Source organism: Gigantopelta aegis, chromosome 10 (assembly GCF_016097555.1).
Source record: "Gigantopelta aegis isolate Gae_Host chromosome 10, Gae_host_genome, whole genome shotgun sequence".
Taxonomy (NCBI): Eukaryota; Metazoa; Mollusca; class Gastropoda; order Neomphalida; family Peltospiridae; genus Gigantopelta; species Gigantopelta aegis.
In genome coordinates, this window is record NC_054708.1 from 46,076,212 (window position 1) to 46,099,797 (window position 23,586).

The 23,586-nt window shown below is 33.6% G+C and overlaps 2 protein-coding genes and 1 long non-coding RNA gene across 3 annotated transcripts; all 3 read left to right on the top strand.

Annotated features, from left to right (window-relative positions):
- The first annotated feature begins 2,682 nt into the window (after positions 1-2,682).
- On the top strand, positions 2,683-4,917 carry LOC121383281. The gene is made up of 3 exons (XR_005959277.1): positions 2,683-2,817; positions 3,793-3,859; positions 4,799-4,917. It is a non-coding gene; the product is annotated as an uncharacterized LOC121383281 (long non-coding RNA).
- Positions 4,918-5,873: 956 nt separating this feature from the next.
- On the top strand, positions 5,874-9,493 carry LOC121383650. The gene is made up of 5 exons (XM_041513744.1): positions 5,874-5,977; positions 6,897-7,042; positions 7,685-7,784; positions 8,301-8,443; positions 9,420-9,493. The coding sequence occupies exons 1-5, from the start codon at positions 5,874-5,876 to the stop codon at positions 9,491-9,493; spliced, it is 567 nt and encodes a 188-aa protein (XP_041369678.1).
- Positions 9,494-10,534: 1,041 nt separating this feature from the next.
- On the top strand, positions 10,535-17,291 carry LOC121384743. The gene is made up of 4 exons (XM_041515278.1): positions 10,535-10,647; positions 11,962-12,107; positions 13,346-13,436; positions 15,888-17,291. Exons 1-4 carry the CDS (start codon positions 10,619-10,621, stop codon positions 16,018-16,020), a joined length of 399 nt encoding a protein of 132 aa, XP_041371212.1. The 5' UTR covers positions 10,535-10,618; the 3' UTR covers positions 16,021-17,291.
- Positions 17,292-23,586: the final 6,295 nt, after the last annotated feature.

Sequence of the window (23,586 nt, forward strand, 5' to 3'; positions counted from 1 at the left end):
AGCTAACCAACTGTCCTGGACAGACAGCCCAGATATCTGAGATGTGTGCCCAGGACAGCATGCTTGAACCTTAATTGGATATAAGCATGAACATAAGTTAAAGAAAGAAAGAAAGAAAAATCAAAGGTTTTACATTTTTTGATGGTTTAATGATATATTTTCTTTATTATTGTTTCAGCCCAGTTGATGTCTGGTAGTATTGACATCTCAAAGATTCAGTCGGTGTGTAACAGCACGACAAGTATTGTCAACATTGCTGCCAATGCTGTTGCTGGTCTACAGATTGCGTCTTCATCCTATTTTGAAACATGCTAGTATGTTAAATATCAATTTGTAAATACTTAGACACATTAGGCTTCACACACATTAGGCTTCACAACTTAAAACAACTTTGTCACTTTGCTCCATTGTCCAGTTTAAGCCATGACTTGAGATTATGTTTATCAGTTCATATTTAATAACACAGAAATCTTTAAAACTGAAGTAGGCCCTACATGAATATAATTGCTACTGAGTTAAAATAGTATACTTTGACTACTTTAATCCATATAAAGAAAACATTTGCTTTAACCTTATTGCAAAATATGTATTGGTGAAATATTTAAGCTTTCATTGAGCAAAATAAGTGTTTTATAAAATTATCATGCAATTCTGGCTCTATAATAGATGTATTTATTTTTGTTTTAGTATACAATTGCCATATTTGAAAAGTTTTGTCACGGATACTTTGAGTAGTTTTGGAGAAACTTGTCACTCTGACTTGGTCATGTCCACTATTGTACAGCACAGCAATGAGATTACAGCAGCTCAGCCAAATGGCGATTTCTCCCAATGTGCAGGTAATGGCATCTTTATTTTTTTCTTGAAGGTTATGTAACATCAAATCAGTTAATTTTATTTCATTGTGCCCTATCTTTGCAATGTCAGTGTATGTACACTCACGGTGGATCCGGAAAATCCATTATGGGGTTGGGGGTGTCCCAATGACATGTGGTAGAAGGCCACAAACATTGCCAAAGGGATTCCTTGGATTCTCCAATGTAAACAATAAAAATATAACTGTTGCAAACTTTAAGAGAGGTCTGGGCCCCTGTAGCCCCCCTTAGATTCTCCATTGATACTAAATACATTTTTTTAAAATTTAGATACTAATATTTGTGAAGATAACATCTGTCATAAATAACCTAGTGCCTCAAAACATAACTTGGGATTCCACAACATGATTGGTCTCTAGGGTACTCCAAAATATGTCATTATTGTAGAAGACGACTTTCTAAGATAACATTCTCAAAAATAGGTACCTACTTGCCTGAATTACATTCTTGTATTAAAATTGTGCCTGGAAAAAGTCATTAAACACCATGGACATAATGCATATCCATAGACAAAAACATAACTACATTATGTTATGCTTTTGTGGCAAATTACATACGACTGGAGATATGTTTCATGAATAGTCTACAATTGAGTAAATAATGATGTAGCTAGGTTTTTATGGGTGGCAACTATACTAGCTATGAGTTGTGTTACGGGGAGACAGGTGTGATTAGGGGGTCATGGTCCCTCTCCCTGGCTACACCAGTGGAACATATCTTGCCATAGAATCATAGAAACTTATTCTTACATGCCTCTATCCACTAGGGTTCAGGCATGTCTCCCCTGAGGCCTACCCCTGGCATGGCCAGCGGTTTGAAATAGGGGAGAAATAACTTGTTCTTGTACTTTGTATGACCATGATATCTCACTTATTTAAATCTTTAAAATCTAGACTGAGCATTAATAAGGCTTCTCCCATACTGATAGTATGTAGTGAAAGTCTGAAGACTTTGACCAAGTCTAGTCTCGACTTTTAAAGTGTTATAATCCTAGGCACATAATGGTACAGATACATGCATTGAATTAGTTAGATGTTGTAAAGATGCTTTGCACTTAACCAGTTTTCAAAATTATTCAAATCAGTTTTGTGTCGTTTCAGATAAAAATGGAAATATTAAAGTGTGTCCAATAATGACAACAGGAGTTTCACCATGCCTCAGTTCTGAAAGTGTATTTAGCATGATATTGGCATCTGATGAAGAAATTTGCAGGCAAGTACATGTTGGTATATAATCTTCTTATTACACTAAATTGTTATTTTATCACTGCATGCATGTTTTTTGTCTTTCACGTTGTTTCTTTTGGGGGGGAATGCAAGTCATAAAATATAATTCATTTGTGATTAAAAGTTATTTCTGTAAACCAGTGATCCATTATTTGGCTTAAAAAAAAATCCGAATTCTGATTACTGGTATGCCAGATGTTCCATTTTTCTTGGCCTGAAATGAACTTTATTCATATTAGTTTTGTATGTTTGGATTATTGGTATTAAATTACACACTGATGGAATGTGGCCTAAACATATTATATAAAGCAATAAATTCATCTGATGAATAATGTGATAGACTGATGCCTTAATTTCTGAATTTATTATGAACATTCTACAATATACTTTTTTGCTGACATACATGTATACTCAGATGATATTTTTATTCAGCAAATTAAACTGTTTTCGACTTGATTCGTGCTTCTCTAGTGGAACAACACATTACAGTGATGGTGTTGAAACACCATAAAACATTAATCCATTTATTTCACAGTAATAATCATTATATTTTACATTAATTCACAGTGTTTATCTGGAATCCTTTCTTTGCATCAAGAAGAATTTTGAGCTAGTCGGTGAATCCTGCACTATTCATGAGTTGCACAAAGCTCTAGCAAGTTACATTGGATACTTGAAGATCCCTAAAACCATACCAGATATAAGTGTGTGCATGGGTGAGACGTATTTTCTTTCCAAAATCCAAGCTTTTGTTATTGTAAACACTAAAGTGTATATTGTAAAACCTATAGTCATATAAAAGTAAGCATGCACATATCTACAGTTTAATATTTGTGTATTTTAGACTAAATTATTTAACAAATCGTCTCTATGGGTCGAATTTACAAAACCTGTTTTCTTGTATGCATTTTTTTTATTCCACTGCCCCCTTTCCTTTCTCTCCTTTGAATTCCATCTCTTTTCTTCCCAATCTGGCAACTCCTATCTTTCAACTTCTTTCACTGTCCACCTCCACATCACAGTCCTGGTCTTTCCAACCGTGACAGGTGCTTGTCTCTTGTGGCTATCAGTGCCACACACCTATCATTCCCCATCAGCTTTTAGCTGTGGGCTTAGTCTAACCTTTTTGGAGAGTGTTCAGTAGTTACTTCTGGCATTGTTAAGAGGCACTTGTAACTACCTACTATGCTCCCCTGCTACCGGCGGTCGTTAGTGTCCGTGGATCAGACCAGGTCTTATATGCATTTAACTACATTTACAATGCTTAATTCCTTCTTTAATTCGACCCTATATGTGTATGTTAGATCGTCCATGTAAAGAGGATGCATGAGATTGCTTTTAAGGTTACTGTTATTAAAATTAGGAGACTTCTTTCATATATTCATTAAACAATTTCCATCACTTTTAACTTAAAAGGCCATTCATAGAACTGACTCATGCAGAAAAAAAGGATGTAGTGAATTGTTTTCCCCTGAATCAGTTGCTCAAAAGTCAAGGTCATCAGGGTTTGGGTTTTTTGTAGTGTTTTTAAATATTCAGTCAGAATCCAATTTATTCAATACATTCTATAAAATAATAATTGAGAAATGTTTTACTTATACCTTGTTATTTCAGTTTTGAAAAGATTATTTGCTAACCACTAATTAGATACTTCTTGCTAACATTTTTTTTTTTCCTTTCTTTTTATTCAGGTATGTTAAATGTCTGTACATGTTCTAACACAATAGGGGACTTGACCAGTGATATGGATATATGCAGGTTTGTAATATAATTCTTGTTTCTAACTTTACTCTTATCTTCTTTTATAAAGGAAACAAACATGTCATTAATGAAGGCTACTACACCTTCAACTCAATTTGTATCCTACTACCTCTTTCCCCCACCTCTGTCCCAGACTTAGTCACTGGCGATGTCAGAGGTTAAGCCCGAGGCAGGTGTGTATATGAACACGTAAAAACAGTTCAAGTCAAGTATCCTACTTGGTGGCTGTTATTATATATTGTTTAATATCTGGCTGTTAAGAAAAGCAGAAAATTATGACCATATTATCAGGGCTTTAGATTCACCAAAGTCAAGGCGATAAATGCTGTACCTAAAATAAATAATATAGTACAAAATAAACATGCCCAAATTAAGTACAAACATGTGGACCTTTAAACAGTTCACCATAAAGCCACTCAAAACGGAGACAATAAACATTTATGCCCAAATTAGTAAGATCTAAAGCCAATTTTTTCAGTTGACACTAAAAAGGATTTTTTCCCCCAGAACATTATATACTTCAGCCTTTGATATACAACCCAGTTGTGGGGAACTAATGAATTTTAGTCCTGTGATCTTCTGCTGTTCCACTGTATTCTGCTTACTTCATATTATACATGTCTATGCAGAATCAGAATTTAAATTATCTTGAAATTGTATCTTACAATATAATCTGAATATATGTCTAAAAATAGAATTTTAAAATACATGCAGTTACAAACTGAAAAAGTTGAAACAGAACATCCACAATAGAACTTGAGCACACTTTAGTCTGACTTTCCCAGGTAACTTACAACTATCTTTGACTCGTTACATCATTCAAAAATAACTTTCATTAGATAGACATTTGACAGAAAATATTCTTAGTTCATTTGGATTGTTTTTTGTTAATAACAGCATGTTGTTTAGTTTACATGCATTTTAGTTTTTTTCCAGTCCACTGTCAAGCCATATTTCATGTCTTGAGTCTAAAGCAGGACAGTGTGATGAATCAGAGAGAACCAAAGCTCTAAATTATACCAAGGAACTTTTTTCAAAATTTCCACAATGTGGTAGGTAATTTTTGTTTTATTTACTTCATTTGACTTACAGAAAATGATAGCCAGCTTGTTTTCTTTGGGGTTTTTTTCAATGGGAATATGTCCTGCACTTGTCTAAATGTTTGAGTTTGATAGTTTATATGTTCTCAAATACATAAGAAACAAAGTATGTCGGAACTCTGTTAAATAAAAAAAGGTCGTAAGTAAGCTAGTGTCTCTTCTAAATGGTAATAATATTTTACATATTATGTTCGATAATTTGGATATATACAACCTTTTTTGAAATCAGTAGCTAATGTTTTCATTTGCACTTGGATCTCATTAATTCGTTAATTCATTTCATCCATCCATCCATCCATCCATCCATCCATCCATCTATTCATCCATCCATCCATCCATTGTCTTATTCAAACATGTTTAGAAAGACCAGTGATGAAAGCATATCAGAATTATTGGAAATGATGTCAAATCTTGTGCTGGTGTCTTGTCACCATTAAAAAATATTTATCCTATAACTTACCCATGATATGTTCTTTTTACTCCAAAATAATAATGGTATGCAAATTTGGTAGGTTATTTTGAGATGGGTCATGGCTTACCGTACCTGAGCGTAATTTTCAAAGATGTCTTTAAAATGCGTGACGTCAAATGATCTGCACCTAATCGCTACCAAATTACCAATGGCGGCGAAAGCTGTTTTACCTTGATATATTTTAGAATATTAAATATTTCGCTATTGTGTTTTTTAATATGTAAAATATGTAGTGTCGGTACAGGCTCTGCCATGTATAGACTCGGTTGATATTTCATATTAAAAAATATCAATCCTCATTTAGATATAATGCTTATCTCCAAAATACTCAATGGTATTTGTTTAATTCAACGTGAAGTTATACTACCAAATTTTTTTTGCACATTCATCCAAAAAAATCATTTAGATTGCTTAAAAATCAATGATTTGCGCACCGATCATGGATGCAGATGTTTGCTCTAATGAAAGCAAACTGATTGAGTTGATGACACGAGGCGTTTGTCAGGCTGAAACAGCACAAATTACAACACAGCCATCTTGCAGGTATACATGTTAATATTTGTTCTATAATTCAGTAAGTTGCACTGTTTTGCCAGTTTGAATTTTGACAATATTTAATGCATTTATGTTGCCTGCAATCTTTTATTAATCCCCTAGTGGTCCAACAGGAGAGGACTATAGGTTTCATCTCCGTCCTTCTGTCTGTCTGTTCTTCTGTCTGTCTGTCCTTCTGTCTGTCCATCCTTGTGTCTCACATATAGTTTTCCGGATGTTTTTATCACAAAGAAACCGGTAGCCAAAACACCCCAGGATACCACTAAGCCCTGCACTGCCTTGAGATACTGAACTAAAAATTTGTGCATAGCTTTATCATGTACTGTTGTGATTTACCTTTGAACTTAGGACATATGAAAATATGTTTTCCGAACTTTGTTTTGCAATGCCTCAAGATATTGAGCTGTAATTTTGTGTATAGCTTTATTATGTTCTGTTGCCGATCACGTTTGACTTTCACATCAATTTACCTATTTTTGACAGAGTTATAGCCCTTGAACTTAGGATATATGAAAAGATGTTTTCCACACATCTTTTTTGCAATGCCTGAAGATATTGAGATGAAACTCTGTATTATCTTTATGACATACTGTTAAAAAGCAAATTCAACTTTCATGGAAAATTTACTCTTTTTTCACATATTTATGGCCTTTGAATTTAGGAGATATGAAACTTTTTCGGCCCAGTAGGGGGACATGTATTTATTTTCTACACATTTGCTTAAATACACTATTTATAAAATTACTAAAAGCCAAATTCCGACCAGTCTTACAATATCCTTTCTATTACATATTTTGGTTAAAATTGCTTTATCTCTTATCTTTCATGATTTTACACTGTTTTTTCCTTTCTTTCTTTCTTTCATTCTTTGTGTTGTGTTTTTATTTATTCATTCTTTTATTTTCAGTCTGCTACCAAATTTGTTTAGCTGTGTAATAAACTACCTTTGTAGTCAAGATGTCTATTGTGGATCTCAGGACTTGTACAACGTCCTGTTAAAAAACAAAGAAATCATCCAGATACTACTGAAACTGGATGTTAATACTTGCAATGGTGGGTTCTTACCATGTTATGAATTCTATGCTGGTGTATTTTAAATACGTTAAGGGCATATAGCCAAAAATTCATTGAAACTGAGGTATATGTTACTAATTTGTAATTACATGTTGCAGTCTAATTTTATTTTCTACATTAGTTCTCTTCTTACAGCAGGACTATTTTTAATAATTTTTATTTGAAGTAGTAATTTAATCTTTATAATTTAAGATATTTTATTGAAATGTGTTGTTTCTTTTGAACATTATTGGCACAGTGTATGGTATTAAAATGTCATTAACATTACTTTAAGATCAACTTAATTGATTATGCTGTCTTATACCCAGGACCTTCTTAAGTAGCTCGTAAGGTACATATTTTCTTTCAGGTTGACATATTTAAGCCTATCCGTTTTCTAGATTTTTTAATGGTTGTTGGTCATACAATGTCATATCCTATGACTGATAGTACATTACAGTTTTTTTTTTACGAATCTGAAAAATCCATTAAAAGACTGTTAGGAGCTTCTCTTTTTTTCCATGAACCAATAGGCTTAAACATTTTGGTTTTCAGCTAGATTTTAATGTCCATTTAGTAGAAGGGTGATAAAAAATAAATTGTCCATAATATAATACATAAAATGTATTAAATGTTTTTCAGAGATGGTATTTTCATCTGCTTGTTCTGAGGTCAATATTTATAACTGTCTTGAAAGCAAGTGCAGTGCTACTTCCCCATCAACAGATCCTCACAGCTGCAAGTATGTGATTTATTGAGTAAACTTTGATTTAGAAATTACACAACAAATATATATATTTTTTTGTTTCCAGGTTTTGGTGAAGCAGAAAGGAGGATATTTACAGATATTTTATGGATGCTTTAAACCTTAATTGAAAAAGGGTGTCCGTTTTAAGGGGTTTCACTGAAAATAATGTTGTTGAAAAGAAAAAAGGAGGATTTTTGATAAAAAAATATGACATCAGGGCTCCTCCCTTACATTATTAACAGAAAGATTTCTGATGTAATAGTAAAAGCAAATGAGCAGGATGGGGGTTGGTGGTTCAATCCCTGAAAACCACCCCCTGCACAGGAGCCTATATAAGTAGTACAAAGTAAAGTTGTTTCTGTAGGCTATATAGTATATACTGTTTGAAAGTTGTTGCCTGCTGAGACTAAATTTGCATCTCGGGTGTTGTTCTAAGGTTTGGTATGTTATAAAATATGAAGAAGATATACCACAAGACACTATATGACCACACGGCATATTAACTTCCAGGTTTTACAAAGACACTCTGAACTGCACTGCCACTAAACTTGGTAGCCATGGATACCATAACTGTACTTCTACAGACATGCTGACATCTCTCAAGTCATCAACAGGCATTCTTCCCACTGATTTCGATATCAACACATGTTCAGGTAATTTTAAGTTAAACATAATACATGTATTGTACATTTATAATGTATATTATCTAATTTATTGCATACTTCAATATCAATGCCAAGTAAATTAAGTCAAGCATAATATTATGTAGTTATACAGAGGTTATTACCAGAGTGTTTTTTGGTATCGTTGTCAATATCATATATTACGAATAAAAATTATATTATGCGAGCATAATACATAATTTTTATTCCTAATATATGATATTGATGATACTGAAACACACGAGGGTAATAATCTCTTTATCATATAATCTCAAGCTTAATACAACATGTTTTTGTAAACTGTACACACAACTTTAATTCCAGTCCACCATTACTAGACATTTAAATGACGTAAGAATACATGTATGTGGTCACTGTCATTTTGAATGGAATTGATGTCAAACTTGAATGACGTCATTTTGGATGTCCTTACATCAAAATAAACTAGTGCATAACGTTTTCTATTTTATGAACGCTGGACAGCTTTCAGCTTAAAATTGCTATTGAAATGTTTTTTATTTGATGACCATGAATGCATACGTCAATTATAGTGTGTCACCCTAGTATGTTTGTTCAAATGTCAATAAACCTAATGCCATGAATTTACATCTAATTTGCAAAGTTACAAATCTTAAAGTATGTGATCTGAAAAATATTACATACTTTGATTGCACTGAAAATGTAAGATATTATATGATAAATTATAATATCCAATTTATTGCTGATTTTATTGACAAGACATAGATCTCCAGATAATTCAGTTCAAACACACTCTACATTAATTTTATATACATGTATTAGCCTACATTATTCAAGTGTTTATCTGTAGATATTATTTTTTATTGTACTTTTGATAAGACAGCTGTTTATGGAGTCACATAGGACTCGCTGGGTAATAAAGCTCTAAAGGATTTTTGTATTCTGACACTCCTTAACACTTAAATGTTTTTCAAAATTCACATGCTAGGTGTTTTCAAGATAAGATATTTAGACAAAAACAGAGAATTAAAGAGCAGAGACCCTGCTGCTGCCATCCGGTAGCCTACTCAGTCAGAGTAGGCCATGACAAGCAAATCGGTTACTTGTTTAATGCTCAGGTGCCATGATATTCTGCTGAATGTTAAACAATATGCTGGAGTGTCATGTACAAACAATCCTTTTGTTTTATTACATTTAGTCTATAAACTGATTAATTTTTTTTTAACATAAACCATGGAAAAGATAGCTATTCAAGACAGTGGTTTCCAAGATTTTAAGATATAATATGTTGACTGTGTCATTTAGAAGAATCAATATAATTTGTACAAATAATTTTACGAGCCAATCGGACTCATATGCTAGGCAAGTCAGAGAGTCATATATGATTTTTGCGAGCCAGGGCTCCCAGACTCTCCTCAAAATCGCACACTGGTTTGTATAACATATGATGAGAATAACTTAAATTCATCAAAGTAAAACAGAATCAGATATAGATATTAAACATCAGAACATGGAGGCCGCATAATCAACATGTTGCAAATAATCATGACTCAATGTAAAACGGTTGAGATATACGGTAGATATTACTTTTTCAATGGAGGCCGCAGCATCAACTTTTAGATCAGTTTCTTACAAACTATAAGTCTTAGGTCACTGAAACTTGGTTTATAGTTGTATCTGTAGTCCATCCAACAGGGAACACCTTTTATTATGACTACAAATTATTTATTTCTGAGCCGACTGTTTTCTAAACTGGACACAAAAATAGTATTTTTGTTTATTATTTCCAAAACACTAATGACTTTTCTTCCTACATCAAACAAAACTGAAATTATTTACAAAAAACATTTTTGTAGGAGGATGGGATGGACTGTAAGTGTACTGAAAATGTTTATTGTTTGATTTCCGTGAATTAATTATTACACACCATTGTTGTAGTTTGCAAATAGCTTTTTTGCATTTACTCTATGTAATTGTAATATTGTTAATATTTACCAAACATATATTATTTCAAGTTTCATTTGGCCTGAAACTTACAAGATGTTGTATATTTACTGCATATTTTATTTGTTTTGATCTTCACATTTCACAGCTGATGGACCTGTAGTAGGAAATACAACACATAACGTATGCTCAAATTTCACCAAGCTTTCACAAGTTGCCCAAAGTGCATGTATTTCCACAGTTATGCAAATGATAACTTCGCCATCATGCATGTAAGTAATTATGCTCCATTCAGGGCTTCTAGTAATCCCCCAATGTTAGTGTTTTTAAGCTCTATCTCCCTGTTTATGTGACATATTTGATTATTACTATTATTTAGTAAAATTTTATCAACTTAACGAGAAGTAGGGCTAGTGAATTTTTAATTGTGGCTAGTAAATTTTAAAAATCACTGATCCCATGGCTAGTGGATTTTATAAAAATTCTAGAAGCCCTGTGACCATTCATTCCAGTTGACATTTAGTTCACCAAATGTATTTTATCACAAACAAAAAAAAAAAGATTCCATAAATTGGTAATACTCAATTAATGGTAAATGGTAATAAATTGAAATGAAAAATTAAATATAATAATAATGTCTGCAACTTAAAAATAGATTAATTATTTATGTGAAATACATTTAACATTGTTGAACATTGTGATAATTATCAAGGAGTGCTTTACCAATGTTCATTCAACCAAATTAAATTAATTATCGAAACTTTTGTGTCTTACACAGTGTGGAGTCATTAGTATTATAGTTTGCAGTCAGCTCACTAGACTATCAGTTCTGACAATCTGGTATCCCAAATTTGATTTAATTGCCAAAACATGCTAGTCTACTACGAAGATAAAGCTCATATTGTAGTGGCCTAGCTTTCCCACCTATATCTGACTTCATTTTTAAAAAAGTAGAAAAAACTAATTTAGTGCCCCAGAGTAAACCTAAGAAAACCTATGATTCAAATCCACCAGGCGTAAATATCCACCATTTGTATAAATGTATAGGTGCAAGTGCAGGGGAGGAGGTTGGAACCCACCTCTGATGAATCAAATTTTCCTTTTTTTCCCCCCCAATATATTTTCTAAAGAAGGATATCTTGACCTTCCCCCATAATTTTTGCTTGCCAGTCTAGAACCCCCCATCTAAAATATCTGCATATGTATCCCCACCCCATTCCATTTCACTGCACACCCTCCATGAACCAGTTTTCAAATGAGTTGTTGAGGTTTTAATGATTCATGTAGGCTACTTGGTTATTATCTGAAAACATTTTTAATGATTCATGTAGGCTACTTGGTTATTATCTGAAAACATTTTTAATGATTCATGTAGGCTACTTGGTTATTATCTGAAAACATTTTTACACAATCACTTCTCAGAACTGCCTAAAATTAAACGTACTGCTTCCAGTATTTTGTTTAACATAATAAAGTAAGCCTTTTAGTTTATTTTTTGTTTTTGCTTTGTTTTGTTTGTTTGTATTTTTTGTTTGTTTTTTATAGATAATTTTTTTAATGCAGATTTGTAACAATTAATCTTTCAGGCTTCTCCAAGGTTTATTCAACTGTGTTTCCAATTCTCTGTGTTCATCTGGTGTGTACTGCGCTACTGCTGGTTTCTTCAGTTTGTTTAAAGAAAACAAAGTCCAGATTGAGTGGTTATTGAAACTGAATGTTGACAGCTGTGATGGTATGAGCTATTTGTAGTACTTTTAGTTTCACCGGTAATATCAGACTTTGGAGTATTTGTTGCTTAGAGCAGTGTTTTCCAGCCAGTGTATGAAGTAATATTAAAGTACCATGATGCTAACAATGAATTTATTTCTTTTTAGGAGGGGAAATATACTATCTTGGTTTGTTGAGTGTTTCTGGGAAAGATTGCTACATTTATGTATATATAATGCATGTTAGTGTATTTTTGTAAATTCTGCTGGTGTCTTTTTTAAAGTCACACCTATTCCCAAGAAGGATTTTGCACCCATCCCTGATAGTAAGGTGGCCTGATCCTTCAATAACACAGGTGATGTAAAAATTTTTCACAAGCTCATGCATCAGTCTGGGTATGTAAAAAATTATAAGTATAACTACCATTACTTTCAATATTCGAGAGCAAATTTCAACGTCCTCAGAAGAACACTATGCAACTCCGACCAGGTGACATATTTTCAAGGCTCATGCATGCAGTCTGGCTAAAAATATATATAACTAGATTACTTTCAATGAGAGCGTCTAAACTGGATACATACAATACAGTGCATGCGTTTAAAAAACACGTGGCCAGAGGCAATAAAATAATTGTGTATTGTGTGTATGGCCAAAATGCAAGCTGCAGACGCAACAGTCGGACAGCAGGCATGTGCTGCATCCAGTCTATAGGAGCCTTAACTTAGTGCTATGATATTGTAAAACCATACAAGGCTATGATGTCACTGCGGCACGTCAAAGTCCCTTATTACATCATATTGCCAAGATAGATTAGAAAATATGGTCCTAGATTAATCACACGAGTAGTAGCCAGCTGCTAATTACAACTGCATATGTATCAGAGCTGGGGGTTTTGATATTTGAGGTTCGGTATTGATATTGGTATTTTTGGGGTGATTTACCTTGGTATCAGTACAGTATTTAGTATTGACAATACTGATACCGATATCAAGTGGTATTTTCAGTATACTCGGCTATAAATGCATGCTTGAGTTGAGGCTCACCCACTAATTTTACATATATAAAATTAAATTTCATACACAATGCTCTCATCAGATTTATACCCAACCTTTTTTGCGTTGTTAATGCTTTACTAAATGGTGGGAAACATTTTTCAATGCTGAAATTTCTGTATTTTGAAATTTGCTCAGTACAGTAAATGGTATTGACATGATACCAATACCGAATGGTATATACTGTATTTCACTGTGTGTTCTCTTTCAGACTTAGTGTTTGTGAATCCATGTAGCGATGTTAACACCTACATATGTCTGGAAGCTGGGTGTCCTACCACAGAAACAGACGTTAACTGCAAGTGAGTAACTGTACATCAACCTGTTAATTACCTACAGGAACAATAATGTTATAAATGCATGATATATATTATGCAGGGGTGGGGTAAAAGCCCTTTTTTCCCAGTCTGGGACCGATTCTCAATCTCTGAGACGGAAATTATTTTTTAAAAACGTGTGTTTGCCGGTCCCACTTTTCCGTTTCTATTATTGGAACAAATTCCTATCATGAAGTGGACTGGCCTTCACAGACATCGGTGTCTTGTACACGATTTAAATTAATAAATAAATAGTGGTTAGTATGGTTGGTGTTTCAGACGTCTGTTATTTTAAAGTCTGCCATAAGTATATATAGCCAGTCACTGAAGTCGGACCTACAGTAGTATCAGTCCACTGTGACTAGGCTAGACATTTGTCAAAGTCACTGAGCTGGTCACGAGATTAAACAGATGTTAACAATAACACAATTCTTGGTGAGAAAGCTATCAAACTATTACACTCCAATTAAAACAGAAGGACTCAGAGCTTGCAACTGGTTACAATCATTGTCCTGTCAACACCTATTTACGTAGCCTTGTCGGGTCGAGTGTTTGCCTTAGGCCTATCCGAGGCAAAAGGCTTTTGACAGTTTTGCTTGAAATAGCATAAAATATTCTGAAATAATCTATTAATGTAGGCCTATTTATTGTTGACTGTTTAATGTTGTGTATCCAATAATTATAAAGGATTTTAAAATTAACACAGTCGGTGATGCAGACGGTATGTCCGGTACGGCCATGGCTGTACCACTTTTGTGTGTGGGTGGGGGTATCTTTGTTATATCTGTGAAAATGTCCTTAAAAGTAATTTGAAAGGTGAGTCTGGCAAACACGAGCTGTACCACTATTTTTTACACTGTGTCGCCCCTGTAACAAAAGGTTCCAACCTTTTTTGTCACAAGTGGGAGTGAGCAGAACAGCTACTCTGGTTATCTCTAGAGCCAGTATAGGTCAAAGTTCATCCAATCAGTGATAGCGTTATTAATCGTTTTGTCTAAACATGTGCTAGCTCAGGCTGTCAGACCCTTCAACAGTGTCCTCTTTTATTAATTTTCAGGACAGTACTGAATACTCATACTTTTTATACATACATGTATATGGGAGTTTAAATTCTTAACTTTTATTCCTTTTTTTTATATTATTTATTCCATCATGTAAAATATAGGCCTATACAATTTGTGTTTTTGTTTTCACTGATGAGATACAAAGAAATTTCTTTCATGTTTAATCATAACACGTTCATGATTCAAGATAAAATTAACAAATGCCACTATGATTTTGTAAAACACTATTTGGCAAATGTCGCCTTTTAAATGTTCTTAGAAAAAAAATATATTCCTCCCCTGTAGTGATGACATCACGTGGGACCGATTGACAATTTTATTTCCCCCCACCCTGATATATACAGTAGAATCTTGTTGGCTCGACCTCGGCAGGGTCGATCACACCACAACGCTCGAACCAAAAACGAAGTCCCAAGTTTTTTGTTCGGTAAACCCATATATTAACTGATGATAGGTTGAACACATCCAGGGTCAACTATAAGCCTTCGCTCGAACTAAATTATCGGTCCTGTCTGTGATATTAGCTATATTTCCCTCGAACTGGTGATCCATCAAATATCAAATGGAAAACCACTGAAAAGGACCAACAATTGCCACGCTTGCGCAGTTGGTTATTACAACCTTCGGATTATAATTATTTAGGCAGAACGAGCTACAGATGAATTGGAGAATTGCAACAATAGCCATGCAATCCTTTCTTTACCATACCTGTCATGTTGTGTGTTAAGCGGCTATCGGTAATGATCTTTCAAGTACAGCTAGTGTTACCGTACCTGTTCGATGAACCGTGATACCAATCAAACAATTAGTGCAAAAAATGGCCTCGGCGTGAAGCGTTACTCTGAACACGTCTACAAGACCAGTTTTAAATAAAACAATGGGCGAGTTACTCAGCTGTCATCACTTCAGCAGCCACACATTTAACTGAATCACACAATCGGTGTAATTTGTAATAAATCCTTTCACTCTGATAATTTGCTATATAACACATTGATGAAATTTTTAAGTTTGCAGTTATCAAAATAATATGTATCTAATTCAACTTTTTAATGCCCCCTTCACATACACGGATTTTTCTTACAAGTCCTTACGGATCACACAAATTCACGGATCCTTACGATTTGGCCACTTTTACAACCGATTTAAGAGTTGTTACGAGTTATTACGAGCTATTTACGGTTTATTACGGATTATTACGAGTTATTACGATGTATTTATATATATATATATGTATATATATATATATATATATATATATACATTGTATATATGCATATGTGTGTGTGCTGCACATTACCGTAATTGAATGACCAATTATCCTAAACGCCAGTAAATGAATCTTTTCTAATTTGTTTTTCGTCTTTTTTTTTAGGTTTTATAAAGACAAGATTGACTGTGCCGTTCAGAAGCTCTCTAAATATAACTGTACTAACCAAAACATGGTGGATTTGATATCAGTATCTCCCTATGCCTCTGCTAATTTTAACATAACATCATGTGGATGAAGTCATTTACCATATTTGGTACATACTTGACATTATAACAGCTGCATTATGATCTGTCAGGGTCAGATCTAAGGGGTGGGGTGGGGCATGGGAATCTGGTCCCTCCCCTGCACTATGATGAGCTTTTTATTAATACTGAATCGTCTGGCATCATTCAACTTTTCCTTTGAAGTCTATCGTCTTCTACAGTTTTGATTGAATTGGTCTGAAACTTGGTACAATGATCCTCTGAGGCACCCTTCACAAACTAATAGAGAGAGATTTTGGAAATTTATGATTTTTAATAAATGTTATTAAAAATTTAATTGAAAATATGAAAGTCTATCTTCCCCTCAAGTAGAGAGTTTTGATCAAATAGCTGTGAAACTTGATATTATGATTCTCTGGAGCAGTCTTTACAAACTAATAGATAGATATTTTGCATTTGTAATTTTTAAAAATTAAATTTTAAACATTTTAAATAGAAATTTAACATTGAAAAATTAAAAGTCTATCATCTCCTAAAATGTTTGGTGGATAGTTCTGAAACTTAGTATAAGTATTCTCAGAGGTAGTCTTCACAAACAAATAGACATTTTGGAAATTTATTATTTTCTATCGTTAAATGTTAAAAATAGAAATAGAAATTAAACATTGAAAATTTTAAAGTCTTCAAATAGTTCAAAAACATGGTACTGAAATTTAATGTGGTACTATGATTCTCTGGCGCCGTCTTCCACAAACTATTGTATTTTTATAAAAAGTTAAAAATTGAAATTCAAAGTCTATTTTCTCCTAGAGTTTTAAATTTAAAAGATTAAAATAAACGTTTTACCTCCATTATAACATTTATCAGTGGAGCTTTTCTGATACTCATTTTGTCTGGCGTTTCCTAGTTCATTTCATTAAAGCACTGACATTTCAACCTTTGATTTCTGATACTCATTTTGTCTGGTGTTTCCTAGTTCATTTCATTAAAGCACTGACATTTCAACCTTTGATTTCTGAAGACACCAGGATGCTTTAGATTACATAGGTAAAAAAAAGCCTTCCACTGACTTGATAGATCTCAGGAGTTTAAGAAGTCCACTTTTAAGAAGTCTTGTCTTAGATCGACCCATTTTTCTTCTACCTTTGGCTTTGCAAGTTAAAAGGGTAACTTTATGGCACTGATATGATGTGGGGTGGAATTTAGCTCAGTCAGTGGAGTGCTTGCTTGAGGTGCTTGCATCACAGGATTGAACCACCTTGATGGATTCATTCAGCTGATTGGGTTTTTCCTCATTCCAACCAGTGCACCACAACTGGACAAAGGCTGTCGTATGTGCTTTTCTGTCTGTGGGAAAGTACTTATAAAAGATCCCTTGCTGCATTAGAAAAAAATGTAGCGGGTTTCCTCTGATGACTATGTGTCAGAATTACCAAATGTTTTACATCCAGTAGCCAATGACTAATTAATCAGTGGGCTCCAGTGGTGTCGTTAAACAAAACAAACTTTTTTTATAGCACTGATTGATTTCATAATATGTATATATTAGCCAAATTAGTTGATCATTACAAAGTCAATAGATATTGGCAATCAAGATATTACATTTTGTATGCTTTATTAATAAATTGTTTTATTATAACATACAAAACATAAAAATAAATAGCATCACTTATACATACTAAAACAATTTACTTTTACTATTTACTAGTTCACAAAAATGTTTTTCATTAAAAAAGGTCAATGGCTGTTGTGTATAGGTTTGGCTATATTTATGTGCATCCATGACTGGTATATCAAAGACTGAGGAATGTGCAATCCTATCTGTGGGATGGTGCATATAAAATATCCCTTGCTACTAATGGAAAAATGTAGCAGGTTTCCTCTCTAAAACTATTAAAATTACCAAATGTTTGACATCCAATAGCCTATGATAAAATAAAATGTGCTCTAGTGGTGTTACAAACTGTTTGTGTTCATGTGTGTGACTATGTGGCTGTGTGTGTGACTGTGTGACTGTGTGTGTGTGAGTGTGTGTACATGCATGCGTGTGTACGTGTACTTGCACTCCAAGGCATTAAACATGATTCTATTTTTACGCCATGTATGTGACATTCTGTATAAAAGTTAAAATCTATATACGTATCTGAAGTGCCTTTTATAAACAGTTGTCATACAAAGTATCTTTTATATTAGATTTAATAGTACTTCGTTGATATTTCAGTGTTGTTTTCATTCTTGTCAATGAAGAAGAGAAAAACACAATCATGACATGCATACTTAAAGGAACAGGTTCTGGTTTTTAAACATTACAACATATTTTCACTATTAAAGCCGTTTTTAATAATTTAAATTAGGACTATTTAATTTTATTATTTAAAATATTCATTTTCGTACACCTGAAGTGGTTCTGGTCATCCAGTTTTTTGTAATACCCCAAAATACATTTTTCATAATTCTAAAAACGCACGTTCATCTGAGAAGTTATGGTTATGGAAACAGGCTCTAGTCTATTTTTAGACGATATTTTCAGGTTTAAACATCACAAACTTCAGCTTTTCTCCGTTATAACCGTATCCAAATGTTTTGCAGGTTTGTAGATTAACTAAACTTACTGTCCATTTTCAAATGCTAAAACTAGGGTATGCGGCTTTAATATATTGTATAATATTTTGTAACATTCTGCTTTTTGTTTTGTTTTATATTTTACTCGTTTTATATGTAAAGAGAATTTAATTTGCACTGTGAGACATTATGACAGTACCATTATTTTTATATTTGATACCCGGTAATCATTTATTGAAAAATAAATGTAGACCAGAATATACATCGTAAAATAAATTGATAAATTTTGCAATGTACATGTATTAGAAATCAATGTATTGTTACGTCATGTGTATCTATATGTATACATATTTTTGTAAACGATCACAAATAAAATTTTACCTTAGTCCATGTGTTTTGCCTATTTTACCAAACATCATCAATTGTATTTACACAAGGATAATAATATTTTGGATTACATACTGATGACCTATGGGTATTATCAGGACCAACGGAAGCAAGTAGACATTTTAGTGGGGGGCTGACTGAGATCGAGGGCGAAAAGCAAAGTTTCTAGGTGATTCAAGGGTATGCTTCCCCGTAAAATTTTGAAAAGTAGATGTCAATGCAATTTCCTGCATTCTACAAGTAAAGTTCATCTCTGCCTTAAGATTTACTACCAATAATATTTTTTATTGAGACCCCCCCCCCCCCCCCACACACACACACAGTCCGTCATGCCTGATTTTACCCATTTATGGTAAAAATCTTAAATATGCCGGTCGAATGCCTTTTAAATGGTGACAGAATGAAAACTGCATATGAAAAGATGTATCGTCAGAAGTTTGACCTATGTCGTAAGTTCACTTCAATAGTTGATCAACGTGTGCTCCCCCCGTCCTGTTCACCACACACTGTCCTCCATCTCTTGTTGATCCAGTGTCTTTAATCTTGTTAATAAGATAGTTTACAGAACTAATCTTCCAATGTTTTCCAGGAAATTTGTTCAATATTCGTTTTGCTCTCCATCCTTTTTCAGTAATATATTAACAAGTTTCAATGATAGATTTGTCACCGACAATGAACGAGTTTTTGGAAAACCTAGAAGTATGAACTATCCGAGACTTTTCAGTAAAAATAAGTCGATACACAATCTGATTGACCACTTGATTCTGATAGGTGGCATTTCGCTAACAGGTGTCATGGCAGGTTGATCTAGCTAGTGCGTGGTACTCGCTCTGCACCAGACCTCACCACTCTTAAAAGCATACCGTGTTACACCGGTATTGCATCTTTTGACATGCAATTTTGATTCTGAATTTCTATCATTATTTTAAAGCCATTCGACCTGTGTACTTTATATTGGGTGCAAAATATGTAAATACTTTTATTAGTATTAATCAATAAAGAGGGGTACAATTTGTTTTGTTTTTGTTTTGGTTGTTTTTTTGTTTTGTTTTGGGGGTTTTAGTGTTTTTTGTTTGTTTGGGGGTGGGAGGGTGGGTGGGTTGGAGATTTGTTCGGGGTGTTGGGGGGGGGGGGGGGTTGTATAGGGGTGGCACCAGTCATAACCCAAATGAAAGGTCAATGCCATTTGATATTCTGTTTAAAGTTTATTTAATAGCTTTTAATTCAGCTTCCTTTTCATGTGTGGTATGTTCAGCAAGTAATAGACGTTTAACTACAAACACCCTAGACCAATGAATCTGACGTCACAATTTTATCAAGGTAATTCATTTATAACTTGGTTTATGTTTCTTCTAACTCATGGTGTGATTCTTTACAAAATTGGCTACCATATATGCAAATGAGCTTTTCAACTGCACACTTTCCAGGTCGATTGATCTAACCCAAATGTGTGGTCTGTCATTTTAAACTTTGTTTTTGTTTTTAATTGCGGTTATAACTCTTGATAGCTTTTACATGTTATTAATATTCACTAAGAGTTAACTTGCATATTTAAATGGTCTGCGTCTTATTTAAAATGAAATATTTTTACAAAATACTTCTTGTATATTTATGACAATGTTGAAAAATAATGTTGAACGGCTCATAACTATTCACTTCAACTAAATTTGAGCATATAGAGGTTATTGTAAAACATATCTTTAGGAAAAGACATTTCCTAATTAAACTCTAATATCATTAGCAGATAATCCAAGAGCCAATTTGTTTCTAAAATCATATTTATTTAGTCTATTTTATGCCACTGAATCTTGTAACCTAGCCACCATTTAAACAAATGTATATCTAGTTATTCAGGAAAGGACACCCTTTTTTATGGAATTTGTTCCCAATGAAGTAAATGTTGGACCTAAAAGTAGAGTCTTAATTTGGTATGCAGTACATTTTCTGTTCTGTTGCCAAATGAATAGTTTTGTTTTGTTATGAGATATTTTATTGATCAAAAAAGAATCAAAAGGATTGCACAACAGGCAGAGCCTATATAAGTGCTCTCCTAAACAAGATGGACATCAGACAATATTCATAATCATATATATCTAAAGCATAATAACAATGTCTAATGGCATAAAATATTTAACGTAATTAATATTTTTTAATATATAGTAATAAGAGGTAGAGAGTAGATAGAATAGAAATGGGATAGTCAAGAAAAAGTATGATAGTAATGATCCTATTGTTGGAGCTAACCTTATATGGGGCAGTAAGATCAGAATAATAAGTTAGTTCAACTCGAATCTCTTTACTTTCAGCTATAGATTTATGTACTGCGTTAAACATTAAATTATTTTCTTCAATTGGTAGGTTTATTGACCCGGATAGTAGTAGATCAATGCCTAAGATATCAAGGTAATTCCGTAACGATGCAAATAAAACATATCTGAATGAATAGTATGGTGCAACACATGGAACGTCGAGTTTTATTGGTTTTTGAAATGAAGATGTTTTAACAATTTCGAATTTTAGCTCGGAAGTTGTTCCAAAGTTTTATTGTCAAATGGATAAATGGCAATTGAAGTAAATTAGTTCTAGCAGAGGGTGAAGAAATATCATTCCGATTTCTCAGCATGTAAGGGGCTCTTTCTTTAACTTTCTGTGGGATATTGTGTATCATAAAATCAGGAGTCGTACCGTTCATTATTTTAAACATTTAAATGTTTGAATTTACGCCTGGAAGTAAGTGTTGCTAATCCAGTTTTGTAGTACAAAGAATTTCTAGATGCAAATTTAGGTAAACCAGTGATTAATCTAGCGGCTTCTAATTGTACTTTTTTAATATTGTCTTCCTCTACTACAAAACACCCATCCAATACTTTCAATGCATATTCTAATACCGGGCGGATAAAAGTTACATATATTTTCAATAATGTTTGTCGATTTAATAAATATTTGTATTTCCTAAGTACAGAAATCATTACCGAAGCCGATTTACAAATATTATTAATATGTATCGTCTACTTGGCATTTGCTGAAAAGGTTAAACCTAATTGTTTATGAGTTTTTCTTTTGTTTAATGTTTTAGTACTAAACACAAGGTTAGGTTTTTGCTGTATGATTGCTTTTGTAAAAAATACATGGCTAGTTTTATTTGGATTCAAGGATACACGCCATGTTTTTTACCATTCGTGAAACTTTAACAATTAAGGTTCCGTTACAGTTGTTTTCAGTGAAAGTTGTCATAAGATGAAGATGTTATGTTGATATCGTCAGCAAATATATAGTCTCGTTATACAGTTTAGGGTTATCCGTAATATCATTAATATAAATGAAAAATAATAATGGTCCTAAAACTGAGCCTTGAGGTACTCCGGACATTAAAGTGCCTGAATTTGTTCAAATTATCATAACACAAAACATATTTGGTAATATTGATCAAACGTGGTATATACAATACTGTGTTTCACTACATTTTTATATCATGTTGTTAATTCTCAAATCGTTGATTTTCGTAAAAAGGAAAACGAGATTACAAAAACTATAAAAGTCCACACATATATATGCTCATAAATTCACAACTATAATAGCAAATGCTCTCAATTTTTTTCACGAAGGTTCCTGTACCTATATTTATACAAGAGATACAAATAACCAACACTTAAACTTTATTGGTCTGTGTATTGTGAGCTAGTTAGGCATAACTGTAATTGTACCACCTTTTCTGTGAAACTGCCCTGTGACGACTGCCAACTACTGTGTAATACTTTCAACAGGTGATGAGCAAAACCGGTACGTGAATAGAGGTGTTTGATTGTTGTATTGATCAAGACTGGGAGTCGCAGGTGGAGGTGCGGAGCCAGGATTTTATGTTGTGGGAAGGCGGGTGTGGGACACACTATGAGTTGTGTTATGAGGCGACAGGAATAAAGGAAAGCATTGGATAGGGGCCAGGCCCCAACTGGCTACGCCAGTGTGCTTAGTGGTCATACCCACAACATATTTGGGGAAATTATCATGTTTACTATAACACTTGGATGGGTCAGGATTTTATGGGTGGGGGATCTCAGGCAAATGTCCACCCTAGCAATTGTGTTACAATTGCTCCCCTCCCAGCTCGCCAATGGCTATGTCAGTGCATATTAATAAGACGGTATAAGAAATGTTCCGGAGGTTACTTCAGTTCAATTCAATTTAGTGTATTGGATTAATTTAGCCATACGAACTGTCATCGAGGGACTGCAAGGGAAGGGTGTTAGTGGTGCGCACCCCTCGAAATTATCATTGTTTAGCAGATAAATATAATGCATTCATTGTTTTTAGTGGCAAACATGTAATTCGTCAGCTTGACATTTTTGTGGAAGATCATCATATAGCTACAGATAATATACATACACGTACTTCAAATACTACTACAAGTACATGTAGTATTTTTTGTAGTTTGTGTGTACGCGTGCGTGCCTGCTTGCATGCGTGCGTGTGTGTGTGTTATGAACGAAGTGCTCTGTAAAGGCACTTGTCTAGATATGTATTAGCTCGAATGTCCTCTAGCTGTGGTCTACACTTTGACAGCTGCTAGAGGATACCTCGAGCTAGATATGTATATGAGCTACGATTGAAAAGTCGTTTCCGTAATATTCTGTGATACTCTCCATTAGTAA